Source organism: Rattus rattus, chromosome 5 (genome assembly GCF_011064425.1).
Source record: "Rattus rattus isolate New Zealand chromosome 5, Rrattus_CSIRO_v1, whole genome shotgun sequence".
NCBI lineage: Eukaryota > Metazoa > Chordata > Mammalia > Rodentia > Muridae > Rattus > Rattus rattus.
This window is the reverse complement of record NC_046158.1, coordinates 38,035,824-38,054,243: the sequence shown is the minus strand read 5'-3', so window position 1 is coordinate 38,054,243 and position 18,420 is coordinate 38,035,824. Positions and strand designations below refer to the sequence as shown.

General features: G+C 45.5%; 1 protein-coding gene across 1 annotated transcript in view; it reads left to right on the top strand.

Moving 5' to 3' along the window:
* Window positions 1–18,420, top strand: part of LOC116901440 (CD302 antigen) — a 127,773-nt gene that overhangs the window by 2,007 nt on the left and 107,346 nt on the right. The window contains exons 2-4 of the mRNA XM_032903368.1: window positions 4,932–5,303; window positions 12,174–12,344; window positions 15,918–16,082. Coding sequence (XP_032759259.1) covers window positions 4,932–5,303; window positions 12,174–12,344; window positions 15,918–16,082 — 708 coding nt within the window. The remainder of the gene's footprint in view (window positions 1–4,931; window positions 5,304–12,173; window positions 12,345–15,917; window positions 16,083–18,420) is intronic.

Here is an 18,420-nt window from a genome sequence, read left to right as displayed (position 1 = left end):
TCTCTGTCTCTGTGTCTCTGTCTCTGTCTCTCTCTCTGTCTCTCTGTGTGTGTGTGCGTGCGTGTGTGTGTGTGTGTGTGTGTGTGTGTGTGTGTGCGTGTGTGTATAAGCCAGAGAAAAGGGATGCCATCTCCTCTTTCATCACTCTCCACGTTATACTCTTGAGACAGGGAGACAGGTTCTCTCCCTGAATCCCCAGTTCACCATTTTGTCTAGGCTGACTACTATAGAGTACCTATCTCTGCCACACAACTGTGGGGTTGCAGGAGTTCAGGGCCATGTCCCTACCCTTTCTTTCTCCCTCTCTTTTAATTTAATATGGGTGCTTGGGTTTCAAACTCAAGGCCCCATGCTTGACTGACAAGCACTCTTACCCACTGAGTCATCTCCCTAGCCAGAACTGGAGTTTGTTCTTCTATCTATTCTGTTGGCATGTGTAGCTGTGGGTCAGATTCAGGGTGCTAGATCCATGGCATGCACTGTGTCACATGTGTGCAGGGAGCTTGGGCTAGATGGTCCTGGCCACTCAAATGCTGGAAAAGTATCTCTCTGTTCTTGGGAAGAGGCCAGCCTTACTTTTTTTGCTTCCTTGAAGATCGAACAGCTTGAAGTAATGTGATCCTTTAGGGCAGCATTTTTTTTCAACTCGGGGCTTGGGGTGTGGGTGTGGGTCAAATGATCCTTTCATGGGGTCATCTAAGACGATCGGGAAACACAGATATTTACATTATGATTCATAACAGTAGCAAAATTACAGTTGTGATGTAGCAACAAAATTAGCTTCACAGTTGGGGTCACTACACCATGAGGAGCTGTATTATAGGGTCACAGCGTTAGGAAGGTTGAGAACCAGAGCTTTAGAGGTTTCTGGGCATCTTACCCACATCATCCAAGCTGGATTTGCTCTCTGATACCTAGTTTACCACCGTGAACTCGATTGTCTCTTGAGACTTGTTTTGAGTAGCAAACGCACACTTCTGTGTCTCTCTTTGCTAGAAATAAGAATGCTTTAAAAAAAAGTTATTTCCAAGCTGGGCAGTGGTGGCCCATGCCTTTAATCCCAGCACTTGGGAAGCAGATGCAGATGGAGCTCTGTGAGTTTGAGGCCAGCCTGGTCTACAGAGCAAGTTCCAGGACAGCTAAGATTACACAGAGAAACCCTGCCCCAACAAACAAACAAACACAAACTGTAATTGTGACAATGCTCTTTGGCTAATCCTCTAAACCTCTCTAAAGTCTTTCTATAAAATGAGGCATGTAAAAAGGACTCCAAGACAGGAGTTAGATTTGTCCCAAACACAAATTTGGAGGTGAGTGTGAAAACTCCATTGAAGATTAGTGCAAAGATGGAAAGCAGGAACGATATCATATAAAGCTAGGGATGGAACCCAGTTTGGGTCTTGGAAAGATCTCAGTGCAAGGACACTTGCCTGGCATGCTCAGGGTGCTAGATTTGGTGCACAGCACCCCAGAAATACTAAAACTTGTAGTTACCTCTCCAAAATGCAATACATTTCTCAGATGGTTTATAGGTCCTTATAGAATAATTTTTCTAAGTAAGAAATTATTTTTAGTTGATCAGTTTTCCTTCCCACTCTTCAATTTAAAGTCCCACAATGCCACAAAACAGGTAGACTGAACAGCCATTGCTTAGGGGTAAGAATGATAGAGAAAATTATTATGAAAGAATAAGACTTTCCGGCAGCAAATAAATTATTTATTAATGCTCACACATGCACTATATTTGAAAGCTAATGAGGAGTCCCTTAAATCATTAATAATCAATGGTTGTCCTAAGAAATCTCATTGGTGCAGGTATCAAACACTGATGGGGATTACATGCTCAGTCCAAGCACAGGTTTAGTCTGACACACATACCTGCATTCAAAGGTACAACTTACTGAAGACACTCAGTGTCTCCTCCTTTGCCACTCCGTGCTACACACGCCACACGTCACTGCAGTCTGGTTCGTACCAAGAGGTCACGAGTCCACAAGTGTCCCGGAAGTACCTTAAGGGTAGAAATGAAAAGCAAAACTGTCTTTCTCCTGCTGAGTGTTGATAAAAGAGGATCTCTTGACTAACTCCACATGTTCGTTACAAATGGAATTAGAATGACCTCAGATGCTACTGGCAGTACAGTGGTTATGAGCCAATACTGTGGGCGTCTCAAAAGCTGGCAATGACTTGAGCGAAAGTTAGTAGGACCTTGGGAGCTAGGACACTGTTACCTGGTGATAGCGTGGGATGGGATGGGATGGGATGGGATGGGATGGGATGGGATGGGATGGGATGGGATGGGATGGGGGGATGGGATGGGACGCCAGCTTTGGAATGGCTTTCCTGTACACCACAGCTTCCATCTGATATTTAGGGATTCGAGGACCCTGGGAGAGGAAGCAGCTTCCCTGAGTCTTCCATTGAACTGGTAATACATGTAGGACGTCAGTCTAGGAACCCCAATACTTTGATTCAATACCGTTCTTCCCACCACATGAGGCCTTGGACCTAACCTACCGAGTTTTATTGAGAATCCTGAAACACGTAGAGCTTCAAAAGAAAGCATAGCTTCTGCTTACCCAGGTAACCTGTTCAAGGGTCATGAAGCAGAGCATCCAGGAAAGGCCACTGAGACGACAGGGTCAGTGAGAGGAGTTTTCAAGAAGGGTGAGGACCACGTGCAGAAGACTTCCCTTATGTGCTGTAGTTTTGAACACAAAATTTACTTTGGAGATGTAGAAGACAGTAGTGAGGGGAAAGAGTAAATCAAGTGTTTGAGGGACAGTTGAATATGTTGGAGGAACACATTAGGGAAATGTTCCATTTGCCTCACGGTCCTCCCAACCTGTGACCATCAAAGAGTGACAGGGGGTGTCAAAGAAGAAAGGACAGCTTCTGCTGTACCAACCCACCTAACGACAGCTCCGTGCAATGTTTTACTTTATTTTTTAAATTTGTGTGTTTGTGTATGTCAAACACACACTATCACTATGGAGGTCAGCAAACAACTTTGGGTGTTGGTTCCAACTTTCCATCTCATTTGAGATAGGGTTTCTTGGTTGTTTTCTTTGTGTGTGGTTTTGTTGTTTGTTGTTTCTACTGTGTATGCCAGGCTAACTGACCCACGAGCTTCTGGGGCCTCCTGCCTCTGCCTTCATTTCCCATGGGAATAAGTGTGTGTGTGTGTGTGTGTGTGTGTGTGTGTGTGTGTGTGTGTGTGTGTGTACACATATGATTATATACACTCATGCTCCACATCCAGCTTCTAGTGGGTTCCAGAGATTCGAAATGAGCCCCTCATGCTTGCAATGCCAAGTGCTTTCAACCAATGACCCAACACCCTGAAATCCCTTTACATTCAAATTTGAAAGCAGAAATAACTACCACTTTAAGGTTTTCTTTGTTGTTCCCCATTGATTGACCTGCTGCTGCTGCTGCTGCTACTACTACTTGAAACAAAAAACAAAACAAAACAAAAATTCCATCCAAAGTTCACGGAATCAGATAGAATTTTGTAGCTATACTTTTGTGGTGAAATTGCCAGCAGTTGCCTGGCACTCTTTAACCCATGACTCGAGAAATTTTCCCCTGTTTGTAAACCCAGTGACTGTGAAGCTGAACTCAAAATGAAAACACCCTTTTGAGAACCAAACTCTCCCGTGCTGTTCTGCTGAACTCTGGTTCATTGACAGTGACTGTTTAAGCTTGTCTAAAATAGCCCAGCTTTCTGCTCAGCAGCGTGACTGACTATGCCTTCCCCCACGCCCGCCCCCTTTGTAAGAGAGCTGACCAAAGTGTTTCACTGTGGCTTACTGTAATACAAGTAAATCCTGGTCCTCAAACTCAGGTGTATAAGAGACACTGAATTGTTTTGGTTTCAGAAACTCAACTAAATTTGATTCTGAGTTCCCATCCCGTCAAGGTGACAGTGCTTTTGTCTCCCCCACCGTCCAGGTCTTCCCACAGCTCCTCTAGAACGCTCCGAGATCCCTTGAGGAGGCCTCATCTCTGGTCTTTAGCTGCCACTGGTTAATTCTCACTTTCTCACTTGCTCACACATGCAAGACCTTAGACCTGGTAGCTCAGGTTATTCTCGGAACCCAGGATTTGGCCTCCTTTGGGTAATTTACTTGGTGAATTCCCAGCCTCTGTCTCTCTTGGCAGTGGCGGCACCGCAGTGGGACTGGCCACAGTTTCCCTGCCCTCAGAACCCAGATCCTCTATTTTCTCCTATTATTTACCCCAATCTCTCTACCCCTGCCTTCTCGGAAGTTTTCCTCTCCACTTATGTACAGTTTCCACGGAAGGTTCAGGAGAAGTGGTTTGTAAGAAAATCCCCCTTTCGAATGGCCACAGTAACCTGTGCTAAGCCAAGGAACACAGAGGCCTTCCTTCAGCAATCCGTGAGGGAGGAGGGGCAGTTCTGATGGTCGGACCTCTGTGCTGTGGAAACTGGAAGAGCAAAACAGAGGTGTGACTCGGGATACCTTTTCACTGGCCACAGACCATTTGTGGAAGAAAAGGGAAAATTCAGTCGTTGCTTTATGCGCAAGGCAGGGGATTTTTATGGACTAGCAAAATCACACACACACACTCTCCTCTCTACTGACGTGGGTCGGTGCATGTCAGCCCCCTGATAGCCATGGTGTGAAGTAGATCCAGCCTTACACCAGAGGAAACTGAAGCACAAAAGTTGAATAATTCGCTCTGATCTCATAGGTGGCACCAAAGAAGCAAACTCCGAGCCCAGCCAGATGAGCTTTAGAGCTCGCTGCAGCCCTCGATCCTTGTGGAACCCTTGAGTTTACCAAGCCCAAGGGTGAGGGCAGTCCAGGGTTAATCAGACTCTCCTCAGCAAACAAGCAGGAGCAAGGTGCACTCATCACATGACCCGGAGTCCTAAAATGTCTTCCCTTACTGTCTTGACCCAGGTAACGATCCATTCACCATCGTCAATGAAAACACTGGCAAGTGCCTCCAGCCGCTGTCTGACTGGATAGTGGCCCAGGACTGTAGCGGAACTAAAAACATGTTATGGAAGTGGGTGTCCCAGCACCGTCTCTTTCACCTGGAATCCCAAAAGTGCCTTGGCCTAGACATTACCAAAGCCACAGACAACCTGAGAATGTTCCGCTGTGACTCCAAAGCCATGCTGTGGTGGAAGTGTGAGCACCATTCTCTATACACTGCTGCTCAGTACAAGCTGGCTCTGAAAGACGGATATGCCACAGCCAGCACAAATTCATCTGATGTCTGGAAGAAGGGAGGCTCCAAGGAAAACCTCTGTGACCAGCCTTACCACGGTGAGTTACCAGAGACGAACACTGACCCTTTTGCTGTAATGTTTGCTTCATTTGAATGTCATACCCAGCACAACTTTGTCCTGGAAACCTGACTGGGGTGAAGGGAGCTGTGTGCAGTCTGATGGCGTGGCAACAACTACTGAAGTGTCCCAGAACCTCAGTGCCTTTATGAGGTACGGTGCAGGGGGAGCAGTTAGCTAGTCCTGGTAGCAGGTCTCTGTGGGCTAGCAATGTCAGGCTGTAAACATCCAGGAGAAGGACGATGCAGTTTGTGCACACAGGTCAGTGCTTGGTCTTCACTTGTCCTTGGACCATATCTTTCTGAGCCTGATCCGTATGGAAAAGACTTTGCCAACTTCCTGTGGTTCTGAGGCACTGACCCTAAACATGGCTGCGCCCTTGTCAACAATAGACGTTCATACACTTGGTACTTCCTCCGCTCCCAACTGAACATGCACAACTCAGTTTAAATAAAGTCACAATGAACAGTCACTGTAGACTGCAGTCTTACCACACCTAAGGGTACCCCACCCTTCCCCTTTGTAGATTGGGATAGAAAAGCTTAGGGGTGTTTTCAGAGGTCACATAACCTCTTGGTGTGGTAAACATAGGACTTGGAATTCCTATGCCTTGTTTATTTACTTCCTGTGATTCCATTCTGAAGGCCAGGAGGAAGGAAATGTTATAGTGACGGGAAATACTTCATATAGGCTAGAGGTACATACTCTAATAATATTGACCGAACCCTATATTTAAAAAAAATTAAAAATAGGTGATTTATTTTTTCATGCCTAGGAATCTTAATATAATAGGAATATTATATTATATTTTGAATGTCTTACGGGCTTTTGTAATATTTTCATCCTTGGCAGAGGTGTCTCCTGTCACTCTCTGTATTTCTGACTTGACATTCTGTCGAGATTTCTTTGTCCATTTCCAAGAACAAGTGTATGAATATTGCCATGACCTTTGCTCTAGATTGCAATAAGTCTTCAAGTTTAAAAAAAAAAAAAAACAAGAACAAAAACACTTTGTTCATTGAGAATTTAGTGCAATATATTTTGATCATTTTTACTCCCAGCTCCTTCTCCTAATCCCTGCCAGGCCCACCCCCCACCTTCCCAGCTTCCAATTTTATGTCTTTTTCTTTGCTCCTTATTTAAAACAATTTGCCCACTCTACTTTGTCTTGCTCGTGTAGTCCTAGCTGTGGGACCATCCTCTGGAATGTGGTCCACCCACCGACAAGGCCCTAAAGAAAACCAACTCTCCCTTCCATTGATGTCAGAGCCTCAGTTAGGGACGGGGACTCAAGTCCAGGCTAGAATGTTGGCTGGCTTGATCTCGCACACATCTTATGCAGGCTCCCACAGCTGCTAGGAGATCCTCTGGCTTTTTTACAGTCTTTCCATTCCCTCTCCTGACATGGTTCCTGGGCCTTGGGAAGCGGGTGTGCTATGGGTGTTCTGTTTGTGGCTGAGCCCACCACTTGTTCTCTGTGACTGACCAAAATTTTGTGTTCACCAACAGGAGGGTTTTTGTTCTTGTTTTGTTTTTGTCTGAGGTGATGTCTGAGAGCTGAATTAATCAATAGGTAGAGAGATATAAATTTAGATGGTGGTTGTATAGCGTGTCTATTTTGCAGCTGGTCGTAGGTGTACTCCTAGGTCCTGTGAGACCTCCAAACATAGGATCTTGACCATATTTACATACCAGGCATGTGGAATGGACCTTCAGTACAATTGGGGATCGGTTGGTCACCCCATTATATTTATGCCACTGTCCCACCCACGGGCATTTCTTGCCACACCGCTCATCCCTGCAGCTCACAGCATTCATATCTGGGTAATACTGTTGATGACTCCCTCTCACCCCCGGAAGACTGGATAGCATCTTCCAATACTATGGAAGCTATCCAGCAAGGAGAAAGCTTTCTGATCAATACCACTTGGTTTCTCCATGTCCTGTGACCAGTATGTGTAGTAATAGGATCTCACCATCAAGTTCTGAAGGGCAACCAAGAGCAGTGTTAATGCCCTGATAGTCTGGGGGATCTTTGGGACACCGCTGACCAATCACGTGAGGGGAAGTATACCACACTTGGCACTGGGGCTTTCATTTGGCAACCTATGACTTCTGGGAGGTCATTTCCACTGTGTAGGGTAAATCCAAATAAATTCTTGAATATAAAAATATGTAGATATTCATTTATAGGAAACATTTAAAAGGTAGGTTTTCATGGTTTTTTTTTTTTAAAACTTCCTAAGTGTTAGTCTTCTCCTAACCCCCTCCTCTGTCTTCCCTTCCTACTGCTCCCCCCACTTAAACTTCTTCCCCATTCCTCTGTACCACCTGTTGTTCTACTATCCTTCCTACCTTCAGAGCTTTCTTCCTCTTCCTGAGTCTATGGCCATATTCGACGTACATGAGTTTGAAGGAAAGATAAAGAGCTTCCTCCTAAATCTGCAGTAGACCCAGGATGGCAACTTAAGTCCCATCCTAACCATTATCTGCTCAGGGTTTTCTGCTTAGAGAATCTCATTCTGTTTCTCATGAAGTCTGGTTCTGCTCTTAATGAAGAAATATTAGAAACTGAAAGATGGGGGTTTTCTTTCCTTCAGTTCATGACCATTAAAATCATTAAAGTGTTTCTATTTACCAGCTTCCTTTGAACCTCAGAACTGTTACCTGAGGGCCAGGGAGCTGGCTTCATTGGGGAAATGCTTTCTGCACATGCTGGGTTTGCTGTGCATGAGGACTCAAGTTTGAGTCCTTAGCATGCATGAAAGTCCTGGGTGGGTGTGGCGGCCTGTTTATAATCTCATCACCCTGGAGACAGAGACAAGATCCCTGGCTAGCTAGACTAGTCCAATCAGCAAACTAAGGATTCAAGTGAGCATTGGAGAGCGATCAAGGAAGAACACCAGTGTCAATATTCTGGCCTCATACACACATGTACATACACATACAAACACATACAAACATACATACACTGCAGAAAAAGAAGAGGATGGTAAAAGAAGAGAGAGAGAGACAGAGACAGAGAGACAGAGAGACAGAGAGACAGAGACAGACAGACAGGGAGGGAGGGAGGGACAGGGACAGAGACAGAGACAGACAGAGAGCTCAGGGAAAGACAGAATTGTCGCTTGAACTTAAAGTGATTGCCATCTGGATATCCCTTATGGACAAGCTTAAATACTGTGCAACATGATTCCATCTAACGTGGCAACTGAAAGAAAACACTGAACCCAAAAGAATGGCTTCAGATAGCATTTTGTGTGTGTGTGTGTGTGTGTGTGTGTGTGTGTGTGTGTGTGTGTGTGTGTGTGTGTGTGTGTGTTTGCATGTTTGCTCTGGGATCAGTCCTTTCCTGGAGCTTTACTTTTCTGCCCTGGGTTCTTCTGAGAGAAGAGTTGTAATCTTTTAACTCCCTCTGTTTTTGAAGTATCTTCATTTCAGCAAAAGTTGCCTTCTTTCTTATTTTATGGGTTTTATTTATACGTTAATAACGTAATGAATATGTTATTATATAAGTGATCGGCAGCACAAAAATGGGGAGGGAGACCAGGAACCTTGCACAGCAGTGCCCAGGAGAACGACAGAGCCAGGGCACAGCCAACAGAGCTGTTCCTTCATATTTTCAGATTTGATACTCAAAATGCTAAAACCATTTTAGACACAAGGGTTCTACCTAATTAGGATTTGCACCCAAGGTCGGAGACCCCTCTTGAAGAGTTAGGGGGAAGGACTGAAGGAGCTGAAGGGGATAGCAACCCCATAGGAAAACAAAACAGCTTTAACTAACCTGGATCCCTGGGAGATCCCAGAGACTAAACCACCAACCAAAGAGCATACAGGACTGGGCCGAGGCCCCTGGCACACAGGTAGCAGAGGGCTGCCTTGTCTGGCCTCACTTGGAGAGGATGCCCCAGGGAAGGGGTATGCCTGGGGAGTTGAGGAGGAGTCACCTTCTCAGAGGCAAAGGGAAGGGCAAATGGGATGAAGCCCTGTGGGAGGGAGGGCTGAGAATTACGTCTGGAATGTAAAAACTAAAATAAATAATTGATTTTTAAAAAGAGAGAAAGAAAAAGATTTACATCCAATTTTAATTTGCACAGAGGCCAAGGCCAAAGCTGCCACCTTTCTCTGAGCCTCTCCGGGTAACTGACACCACTCACTCTCTACAAGTCGGATATCTAGAAGTCCCTCTCGAATTGTCCCGCTTTCTCCCCCCACCATTCAGCTTTAACCAAATATTAATCCTGCCAATCCTAACTTGCAAATTTGCATGTACCCCTTCCGATTCTAATGTGAGGAAACTTCTCCAGGCCTGCTCTGTAACTCCTGATACTGGTCCATGCCCAACCCGGCTGTCTATAATGATGAAAAAAGTAGGCTAGTCGAGCCCCAACCAAGTAAAGTCCCAAGTTATCCAGCCTGTTGCAGAAAAGCTGGGTATAAAAGTGAAGATCCATTTCCCCCAAATAACAGTATCCTGTTTCTCCCTTGGCATTTGCTACCTAATTTCCTTTTCTGTTTTACTTTAACAATATTTGCATTTATTTACCATTATGTTGTGAGTTCTCTCATAGAAATCGTCTTTATACAAAAGTGCTCTAACTGTAAAAAAAACTTATGAATGGATTGCTCTTAACTAGCTCCTGCATATACAGTTATATCCTAAGATAGCGTGGCTCAACTGGCATCTTGATAATATCATAAATGTGTATTGACACACGTGGACAGAATCTACGTGTGCTTGGTGACTCTTCTGGAGCCTGCCAAACCCTGGTCACTAACGCAATTCATTTTCCGAGTAAGCACCTGATCTCACAAGTTTGTGACAATGACATCTTCAGTTGTTGGTTTGAAGATGTTGTCAGCGTAAATCCACACAGTGAGAGGGGAGTCTTGTCAGGAGAGCCTGTCGTAGTCAGGACATCCGCGGGATCCAGATAGGCCGGTGACAGCAAAGGACAATTGAGAACAAATGCTTATGTTAGCAGAGAGCATAGCAGGCTGCCCGTATCCAGCAGTTTACAGTGAGCTGTGTGACACCCAGAACTGTGACAACTGTCTTTGAGCCATGAGTACCTTGAAACCTGCAGAAGTAGTTACCGGTGTGGTTTTAGTGCGTGTCAGTGACTACTCAAAGAGGCTGTCGTTATTCCCCGTGCTTCACGATGGGCCACCCCATGTGTCCTTAACTACTTCTCAGAAGTGGGAATTCCACTATACAGCTCTGATCTCACCGGCTTGTGGTGAGGAACAAGTACAGAGTGTCTAGAAGCACTTTGCACACAGAAATAAAAGGTTTTAGAAAACCCTGAAGGCCCCAGCAGCAGAAGCAGCATTGCGTCATGCTCCGGGAGTGTCCTATCGGTACGGTAATAAGGAAGGGGAATTGGTCATGTGCCTTGGGGGCTTTTTTTTTTGATGTGGTCAAACTTGAAACATATGTGATGAGCAGGCTCCTTATAAAACAAAAGGCCACCATACTCTTGAGCAGAATTAGTCCCTTGAAAGCCATTATTCCCTTGAAAGGCATAGGGAAACAATGACCCACAAAGATGGGGTTTTTTTTCCTACAGAGAAGCATCCAGACGATTCTTGCTTCTCTTGTACTGGTGTGTGTGTAATAGCTTCCAAACTTAAGTCTCTCGCTTCGGGTATATGAATCAAGCAGATCCTCGAGTCTTTCTGAGGGACTCTTAAAGCCTGATGAAGGTTAATGAGATCTGATGACTATGCTCTCCCTCGTGGCCATTCTTTCGTCGGATAATAACCAGTTTTGAAGAAATTGAAGCTGTAGAAAAGAGGTGACAGAAATAGATACATGGTTAGCTGTCTTTAAAACGGGTTTTCAGGAAGACGGTTATTGACATAGTAGTGAGCACTTCCTCTGGGGGTCCCAGGCATATCCGGTTTGTGATAATTTCCCAGTGCCTCTCTAGGAACCAGAGAAAATGACTAAAATAAAGGCCACCCCATTGGTCACCAGCCTTCCCCATGACTGCCCTGTTAAGGTCAGTTCTTTTTTCATAACCTGAATTACCGTGTCCTGACTGCCTCCACGCACCTACCCAGGAGTCCAGCAGCTCCCCCTTCACTTCCTCAGAGCCATAGTCTCAATTCCGTTAGGCAACAATAGCCTTTGGCCATCTTTCTAATTGCACACGTGGTTCCAAAGCTGAGGCATACATCAGCGATGTCAGCCTCACGCTCACTGAAGAAATGGAGGTGATTGTAGCTGGGCTGCCTTGTCTGACCTCGGTGGAGGACGATGCACTAGTCCCACAGAGACTTGATGTACCAGGGTGGAGGGATACCCAGAGGGACCCCCACCTGCTCAGAGAAGGGGAGAGGAAAGGGAGGAATGATTGTGGGTGTGGGTGATAAGGAGGGGGGCAGTGAGCAGGATGTAAAATGAATAAAAAAGAAAGAAATGAAGGTGAATTGAAACTCTGTCAAGATACCCATTTTGAGGAAGTCCCTGTGTCTTCCTCCATCCCCCACCCCATGATGGTGTCAGTCTCCTCTTACTTGATCAAGCCAGGGTCTTTCGTTGCTTCCTTACATCACAGAAAAGAAACCTTGCATTTTTGCTAAACACACAGTAGACAACCCTTGAGGTAAGTACCGACAGTCCCAGTTCGAAATGCAGAAACTATGCTTGCAGGAGACTCCAGCATTCAAAGTACAGACCAGAGCAGTCTGTCCCCGTGCTCTTTCCACAGTCTATAGCCCTCTCAGGTACAGTAGGCTCATAAGTGGAACCAACAGCCTTTCTTTAAACGTTTTAGAAACTAGCTACCCCAAGATGGTTGTTCAGCTCTGAACTGTCCTCTTCTTCCTCCCCATTCCGCAGAGATATATACCAGAGATGGGAACTCCTACGGGAGGCCTTGTGAATTCCCTTTCTTAATTGGTAAGACATGGCATCATGACTGCATTCGGGATGAAGACCATAAAGGGCCATGGTGTGCCACTACCCTAAACTATGAATATGATCAAAAGTGGGGCATCTGCCTACAACCAGGTACGTACGGGCTGGCGAACTCTCTCGAAGCAAGGAGAGAGTAGCATTTATAGGCGGCAAAGGGGGAAGGGTGGGGGGTTAAGGTGACTTGCAGCCGATATCTTCCTAGAATATGCGTTTGCAGGACCTTGACCTTCTTCCCAGAAGTCGGGAGCTGCTTTGAGTTTGTCTTGAGAAGCTGGTCAAGAAGAGAAGCAGGACCGTTTGTGGAAGACGGGATTGGGGGAGGGCACTAGGGAAGCTCAGCTGCATCAGGGAAATGTGGAAGGGGTACAAGCAGGTGAGGCGTTGCAGCTTCCGGAGAAGGTGGGGCAGGGCATGAGGCACTGGGGCTTGACTAGAAGGAAATCGTCTTTGTGAGTTACCTGAAGCAAACAAGGACAGGTACAAATGGGCGGGAAAGCCATATTGAGGACTGTGACAACTTAAAGTAGATGTGTGCCCTGCGGCCAAGGCCCCCTCCAAATTAGTGACAATGTTTGGTCTGCCATGCCCGTGCGTTGATCAAAGTATGTTTTCAAGAGTTCTCATTAGAACAACGCTATCCAGGGCACGAAAGCATTCGTTCCTCTTTATAGAAACGGACAGACCAAAGAGTGCTGGTGATACTGTCTGGTATATAACAGAGACAGCTTTGTAGCAAATGGGCGAGCGGTACAGAGAAGTCACAGTAATGGCGCTGTGCATGCTGAGGGAGTATTGAGGTGAGAGCTAACCCTTGTAACCTCAGCACTCATCGGACTGATCCTGGAGAATGATGACCTTCAGGTTAGCCTGCACTATGGAAGTGCAACGATACCGTCTCAAAGAAAGCTGATGACAGTAACCCGAAAGACCCTATAAAAAAAAGAGAAAAGAACTTCAGATGTAAATAACAACAGAGGATAATTAAATGGTCTCTTGTCTCTCTTGTTTGAGTTTCTATCGCTGTGACAAAACCAAAGAGCGAGTTAGGGGGCAAAGGGTTCAATTTGGCTTACACGTCTGTGTCACTGTTCACCATTGAAGGAAATCAGGACAGGAACTCAAACAGGAACCTGGAGGCAGGAGCCGATGCAGAGGTCATAGAGTGGTCTACTTACTGCCTTCCTCCCTATGGCCTGCTCAGTGTGCTTTCTTATAGACCCAGGACCACAAGCCCAACACTGCACCACCCACATAGTCTGGCCTACCCCCCATCAATCACTAAGTAAGAAAAGGCCTTATGGTTCCATCTTATGACAGATCTGACAGCACTTTTCTCAGTTGAGGTCTCTCCCTTCAGATAAATCTATCGCTACCCCAGTCCCAACATTTCCCACTGTCGTAAGCTTTCAACATCTACTGTAGCCATTCAGTCACCACAGCAACTACAGGAAAACATAGTGAGGCCCAGGTGGACCACATAGTTGCATAAGGTCCTGAAGGTCTAAGAAACCTGGCTGTGAAGTCTTTGCCCCAGATGGCTCTAATCTCCTGCCCAGAGAAAGGGTAGCTTGGTGCCACTGTATGCTGCTCCCTCCTTAAGAGAATCTAAGCTTCTGACCAACTTGAAGAAGTTAGACAGGGCCAGTGATTCCATACATCAGGGTGTACTGATACCAGTTGGAGTGTTTGTTAGCACAGAGGGCCACCTCCAAAGGTTCTGGTTCCGTGGCTTTGAGATGGAGCCTAAAAATCTGTAGTTTCACGGGGCTCCCAGGTTTTTCCGATGATGCTGGTCTGAGGACCTCTCTGTGAGAATTGCTTTGCTAGACCAAGGCCCAGGCATTCTAAATACCTGGGATCTAGTTAGACTATTTTTTTTTAAAAAGTACACAGTGTTTGCTTCTTCTTATAATTTATAACAAGCAAATTGTGGCTAAGCGTATAACTGTGTCATCTAACGCTCACTGTAGCTTGGGTCAGACATTTCAAGTGAGAATTTTCTCGGGTGAGGGGAAGTGGCCTCAGTTGATGGAAGAACCTGCCAGGGTCAGACCATATTTATGTGAAGCCTGGTGGAGAGGCCAGTATTCCTGATGCTCACTCTCCAGGGTATTTACCTGTTTTGCCTCCTCTACTGAAACATACCTATGTGACAAGGTGCCTTCTTGGGCACGGGGTGTGAATGCATTCGCGTTCCTACCAGAGTTACTTTCTACGAAAGAAAGCTGAATTCTCAAATCTGAGGTCTGCTAAGCCACAGCGGTAGTGTGGAATAACAAACACACTGCCACCCCACTGGAAGCTTCTAGCTTTACCAAGAAGAGGCCTTCGCTGGGAATATGAATGTGCCCGCAATTTATTCTATTCTCCCTCCACCAAGTGGCACTAAGGAGTATATACCACAGAAGGTGCCGATGTGCTACTCAGAAGCCACAGAAGCGATGGGTGTTCTGGTTATACCATTGCCACAGACACCTGTGGGTCCTTGCCCCACTCTGCGCATTCCGCAGTGGATCTCTGAGTGACTCTCCAATGTATAGAACCATGAGTGTACTATTTGGTGTGTGACTGGTGTGGGAAGCCCCTTGAAACTCCCCGGATGGGGCGTTGAGTCCTGTGATCTGGCCTGAATTGGTTTTCCCTCTCTCTGGGGTCACATAGGAAGCGGAGTACATTTTGAACCAATTGTCTCAAGATCTATGCCACTAACTTAATCGTGGTACGATTTGATGGTTCTTTATTTGAAACATACATTTCTATATCTGATGTGTATGCTATGGAACTGGGGGCGGGGTGTTTAAGTGGGTAAGAGTGCTTGCTTTGAGACCATGAGAACTTGAATTTAAGTCCCTGGCACCCAAATTTAAAAATAGAAAGAAAGCTAGACATAGTTAAGGACACTTGCCACTAACCCCACTGCTATGGAGGTTGAAAACAAGAGGATTTCTGGGGTTTCCTGGTTGCTAAACTAGCTTCAAGTTAACCAACAGATCCTGTCTCAGGGGAAGGTGTAAAGGGACACACCAAAACACCCGCCTGTCTCCGTTTGCACATACACACACCAGCACAAACGTGCGTACGTACCACGCACACACGGAGAATACACTGTGGACCTTCTGCGTTGTACACTCATGTTCCCATGCCTATGTGTGCCTATGTAATGTGAGTTCTACATGGTTAATTCTATTCATGTAGTCAATCATCTATTCAAATATTAAGGGGAAATTTGGGCTGAATCTCCAAAATAAAGAAGTCACTATGCTCTGTATCTAAGCCATTTTGACAGCATCTCCGTGCATACTAAGACTGGAGACAACATATCTTTGCCAAGTTCAAGTGAGCTTATTTCCCATTGACCCAGTTCTCCTGCGTATACTGAGACCAGCACCTTCAGGCAAAGGGCATGAGGGAACACTGGTGAAAGCATGGCGTCGCAGTTGACAGGACATAGAGGGACAGTGGAAGAGTTAGCCCGCTTGAGTCATTTGGCAGGCTCTGACTTCCATTTCGGTGAATAAAGAAAGGACCAGAATATGCTCCATGCAGTGACTGCCTCCGTCTTGGCACGTCCTAAGCGAATGCAGATTGAATTGCAATCTTGTAAGCACTCCAAGTAACAGAAAACACGATGTCCTTGTGATGACTGACTTCTCTCTTTATCAACAGAAAATGGCTGCGAAGGTAATTGGGAGAAGAATGAGCAGATGGGAAGTTGCTACCAGTTTAATAACCAGGAAGTTCTGACTTGGAAGGAAGCTTATGTTTCTTGTCAGAACCAAGGAGCTGATTTACTGAGCATCCACAGCACTGCAGAATTGGCCTATATTACGGGTAGGTTTGACTTGCCTGTGGTGGGGCAGATGGCTGGAGTTGTAAAGACACTTTCTTCTTCTACACTGTAGGACCGGGCACACTCTTTTGATGATATCCTTTCCGGCCTCTCTTAAAATCTAAACCTTGCGTTGACGCCTACAAGAAAAAAAGGGGGGATGGGGGACTAAGTGTAAGTGTATTCCATGTGTTGAAGCTAGAGGGGAAAACCGCTGCTTAGAAACCAAGTTAGAGCACAAGGTGCAACTGGTATCCCAATGAAGAGGAGAGGGCGAACTCTAAACCCCCAGACACCACAAAACGGAGAATTCGAGGAAGATAGATTGGGTAGTGAATCATGCTAGCTGGTCTCAGTGAAAAGTCTTCATGCGGGAGTGGAAGGTGCAGGGGACAAGGAGAGGTTTAGGGTTTTCTTTGACTGTTTTAAAAATATCGTGTGTATGCACACATGCGCGTGCCTGTGGATGTGTGTGTTTTCATGTGTGTGAGTGCCGGTACGCTGGGAAACCATAAAGGGGCATCAGATCCTTTGGGGCTAGAGTTACGGGCTGTTGTGAGTGCATACAGGTCATCTGCAAGAGCGACGTGCGCCCTTAACCGTGGAGCCGAGCCTCCGCCCCTGGAAGAGTGTTAAAGGCACGCTCACGTGGACAGGGGGAAGCACATGCAGCCTCAACCCTACACAGAGAATTATAAGCAACGGAAGAATCTTGAGAGCAGGAGGAGCAGTCCCCCGCCCCGAGGAAGAGCACACCAATTGGTTATCCAGTACCAAATGGTCACCCCTGAAGGCATCCGTACACGTAGCGTTGTACAGACTGAGCAGGGTGCAACTTTGTACTTAGATGTGTATATGTAGCATTTACATCAATGCCTGTGAGGACAATCAGTGAAAAGAGAGGCTGTGAGCTTACAAGAGCAGGGAGAAGTGTATGGGGCAGTGTAGAGGGAGGGAAGGGAAGGGGGAAACGATGTCATAGTACTGTAATCTCAAAAAATAGAGGAAGTCATTTTTAAAAAGAGGCCCTAAAGTGAACGAATAGCAAGGATAGGCAGAGTGGATTTGTTTGCTCTTGTTTTGTCTCCAGGGTGGTGGAAATTTAAAATATTATATGCATACATACATATATTTATATACACATACATATGTGATAAATAACACATGATGTATTGTGCATTTAATTATTTATATGCGATATATTACGTACATAATGAAAATACCATTTCCCCGAAAGCCATTGATTTTTTTTAGCAATCGGTGATTGATTAACACTGGGAATCTATTTCCAGAAACAAAGAGGTGACCCCTTTTGTGAGTCCCTTGAAATCCTAAAGATTTTTCTTTTTTCTTTCTGCCTGTCTTGCCTTCTCCTTAGCTATGTCTTTTGAGTTTTATTGTTGCTGTCAATCCATAGAAGGGTGGTAGATTTGAACTGTTTGGACTCACATGTAACTGGCTTTCTCAGGACCTAAAACCAACTGGAGTTCCCCCTAAAACTCCAAAAAAGCCCCCACATGCTCTGTGCAGGAACATCTCCTAATTTGCCTTCACCCTGAGAATTTTTCCACCTTGAGCTACTTGACCTGTGCCCCAAGGCCAGGACAGTTCCAGGTTAGGGTGTTTGCACCTTAGGGTGTTTGCAGGTTAGGGTGTTTGCACGTTAGGGCAATTGCAGCCTTCTGATGCAGCTGAAGAGTTCTTCTGTGGTCCGATTTAGGCATAAGTTATCAGGTTTGTCATCACAGTGGAAGGAGGAGGAGAAGTATGCAGTCAGACCTGAACCGAGGTCTCAAGGGCAGCCAAGTGTGTCTCGGGCAAATATTTGCAAATTATGTATGTGGCACGAGGGTAATAGTCAGAATTTGTAAGGAACTCTTAATAACTCAGTAGCAAAATGTGACCACATAAGAGCTGTATAGGCCTAAATAGACAGCTGTAAAAACCTACAAAACTAGTCAACAGATAGGATAGAGTTATAAATGCTCAAAATAAACACAAACCAATGTCACGATAAGATATCACTTCTTTACTACTATAGTGGTTAAAAACAACAACAACAGTAATAATGATAATGATGATGATGATTATAATAATAATAATAATAATAATAATAATAATAATAATAATAATAATAGAAAATGAGGACCAGGAGACAGGAGAACACTTACACACAGTCAGGAAAAGTGTAAAGTAGTTCCACCATTGTGGAAGACAGTAGAAGCTTCCTCAGAATATTAAAAAGAGGACAACCCCGCAGCTCCTGTACCAGGCACACAGCCAAAGAGAAGGAAGGAGCATGGCCAGGAGATACCCACTCTTCCACACTGACGGCAGCTC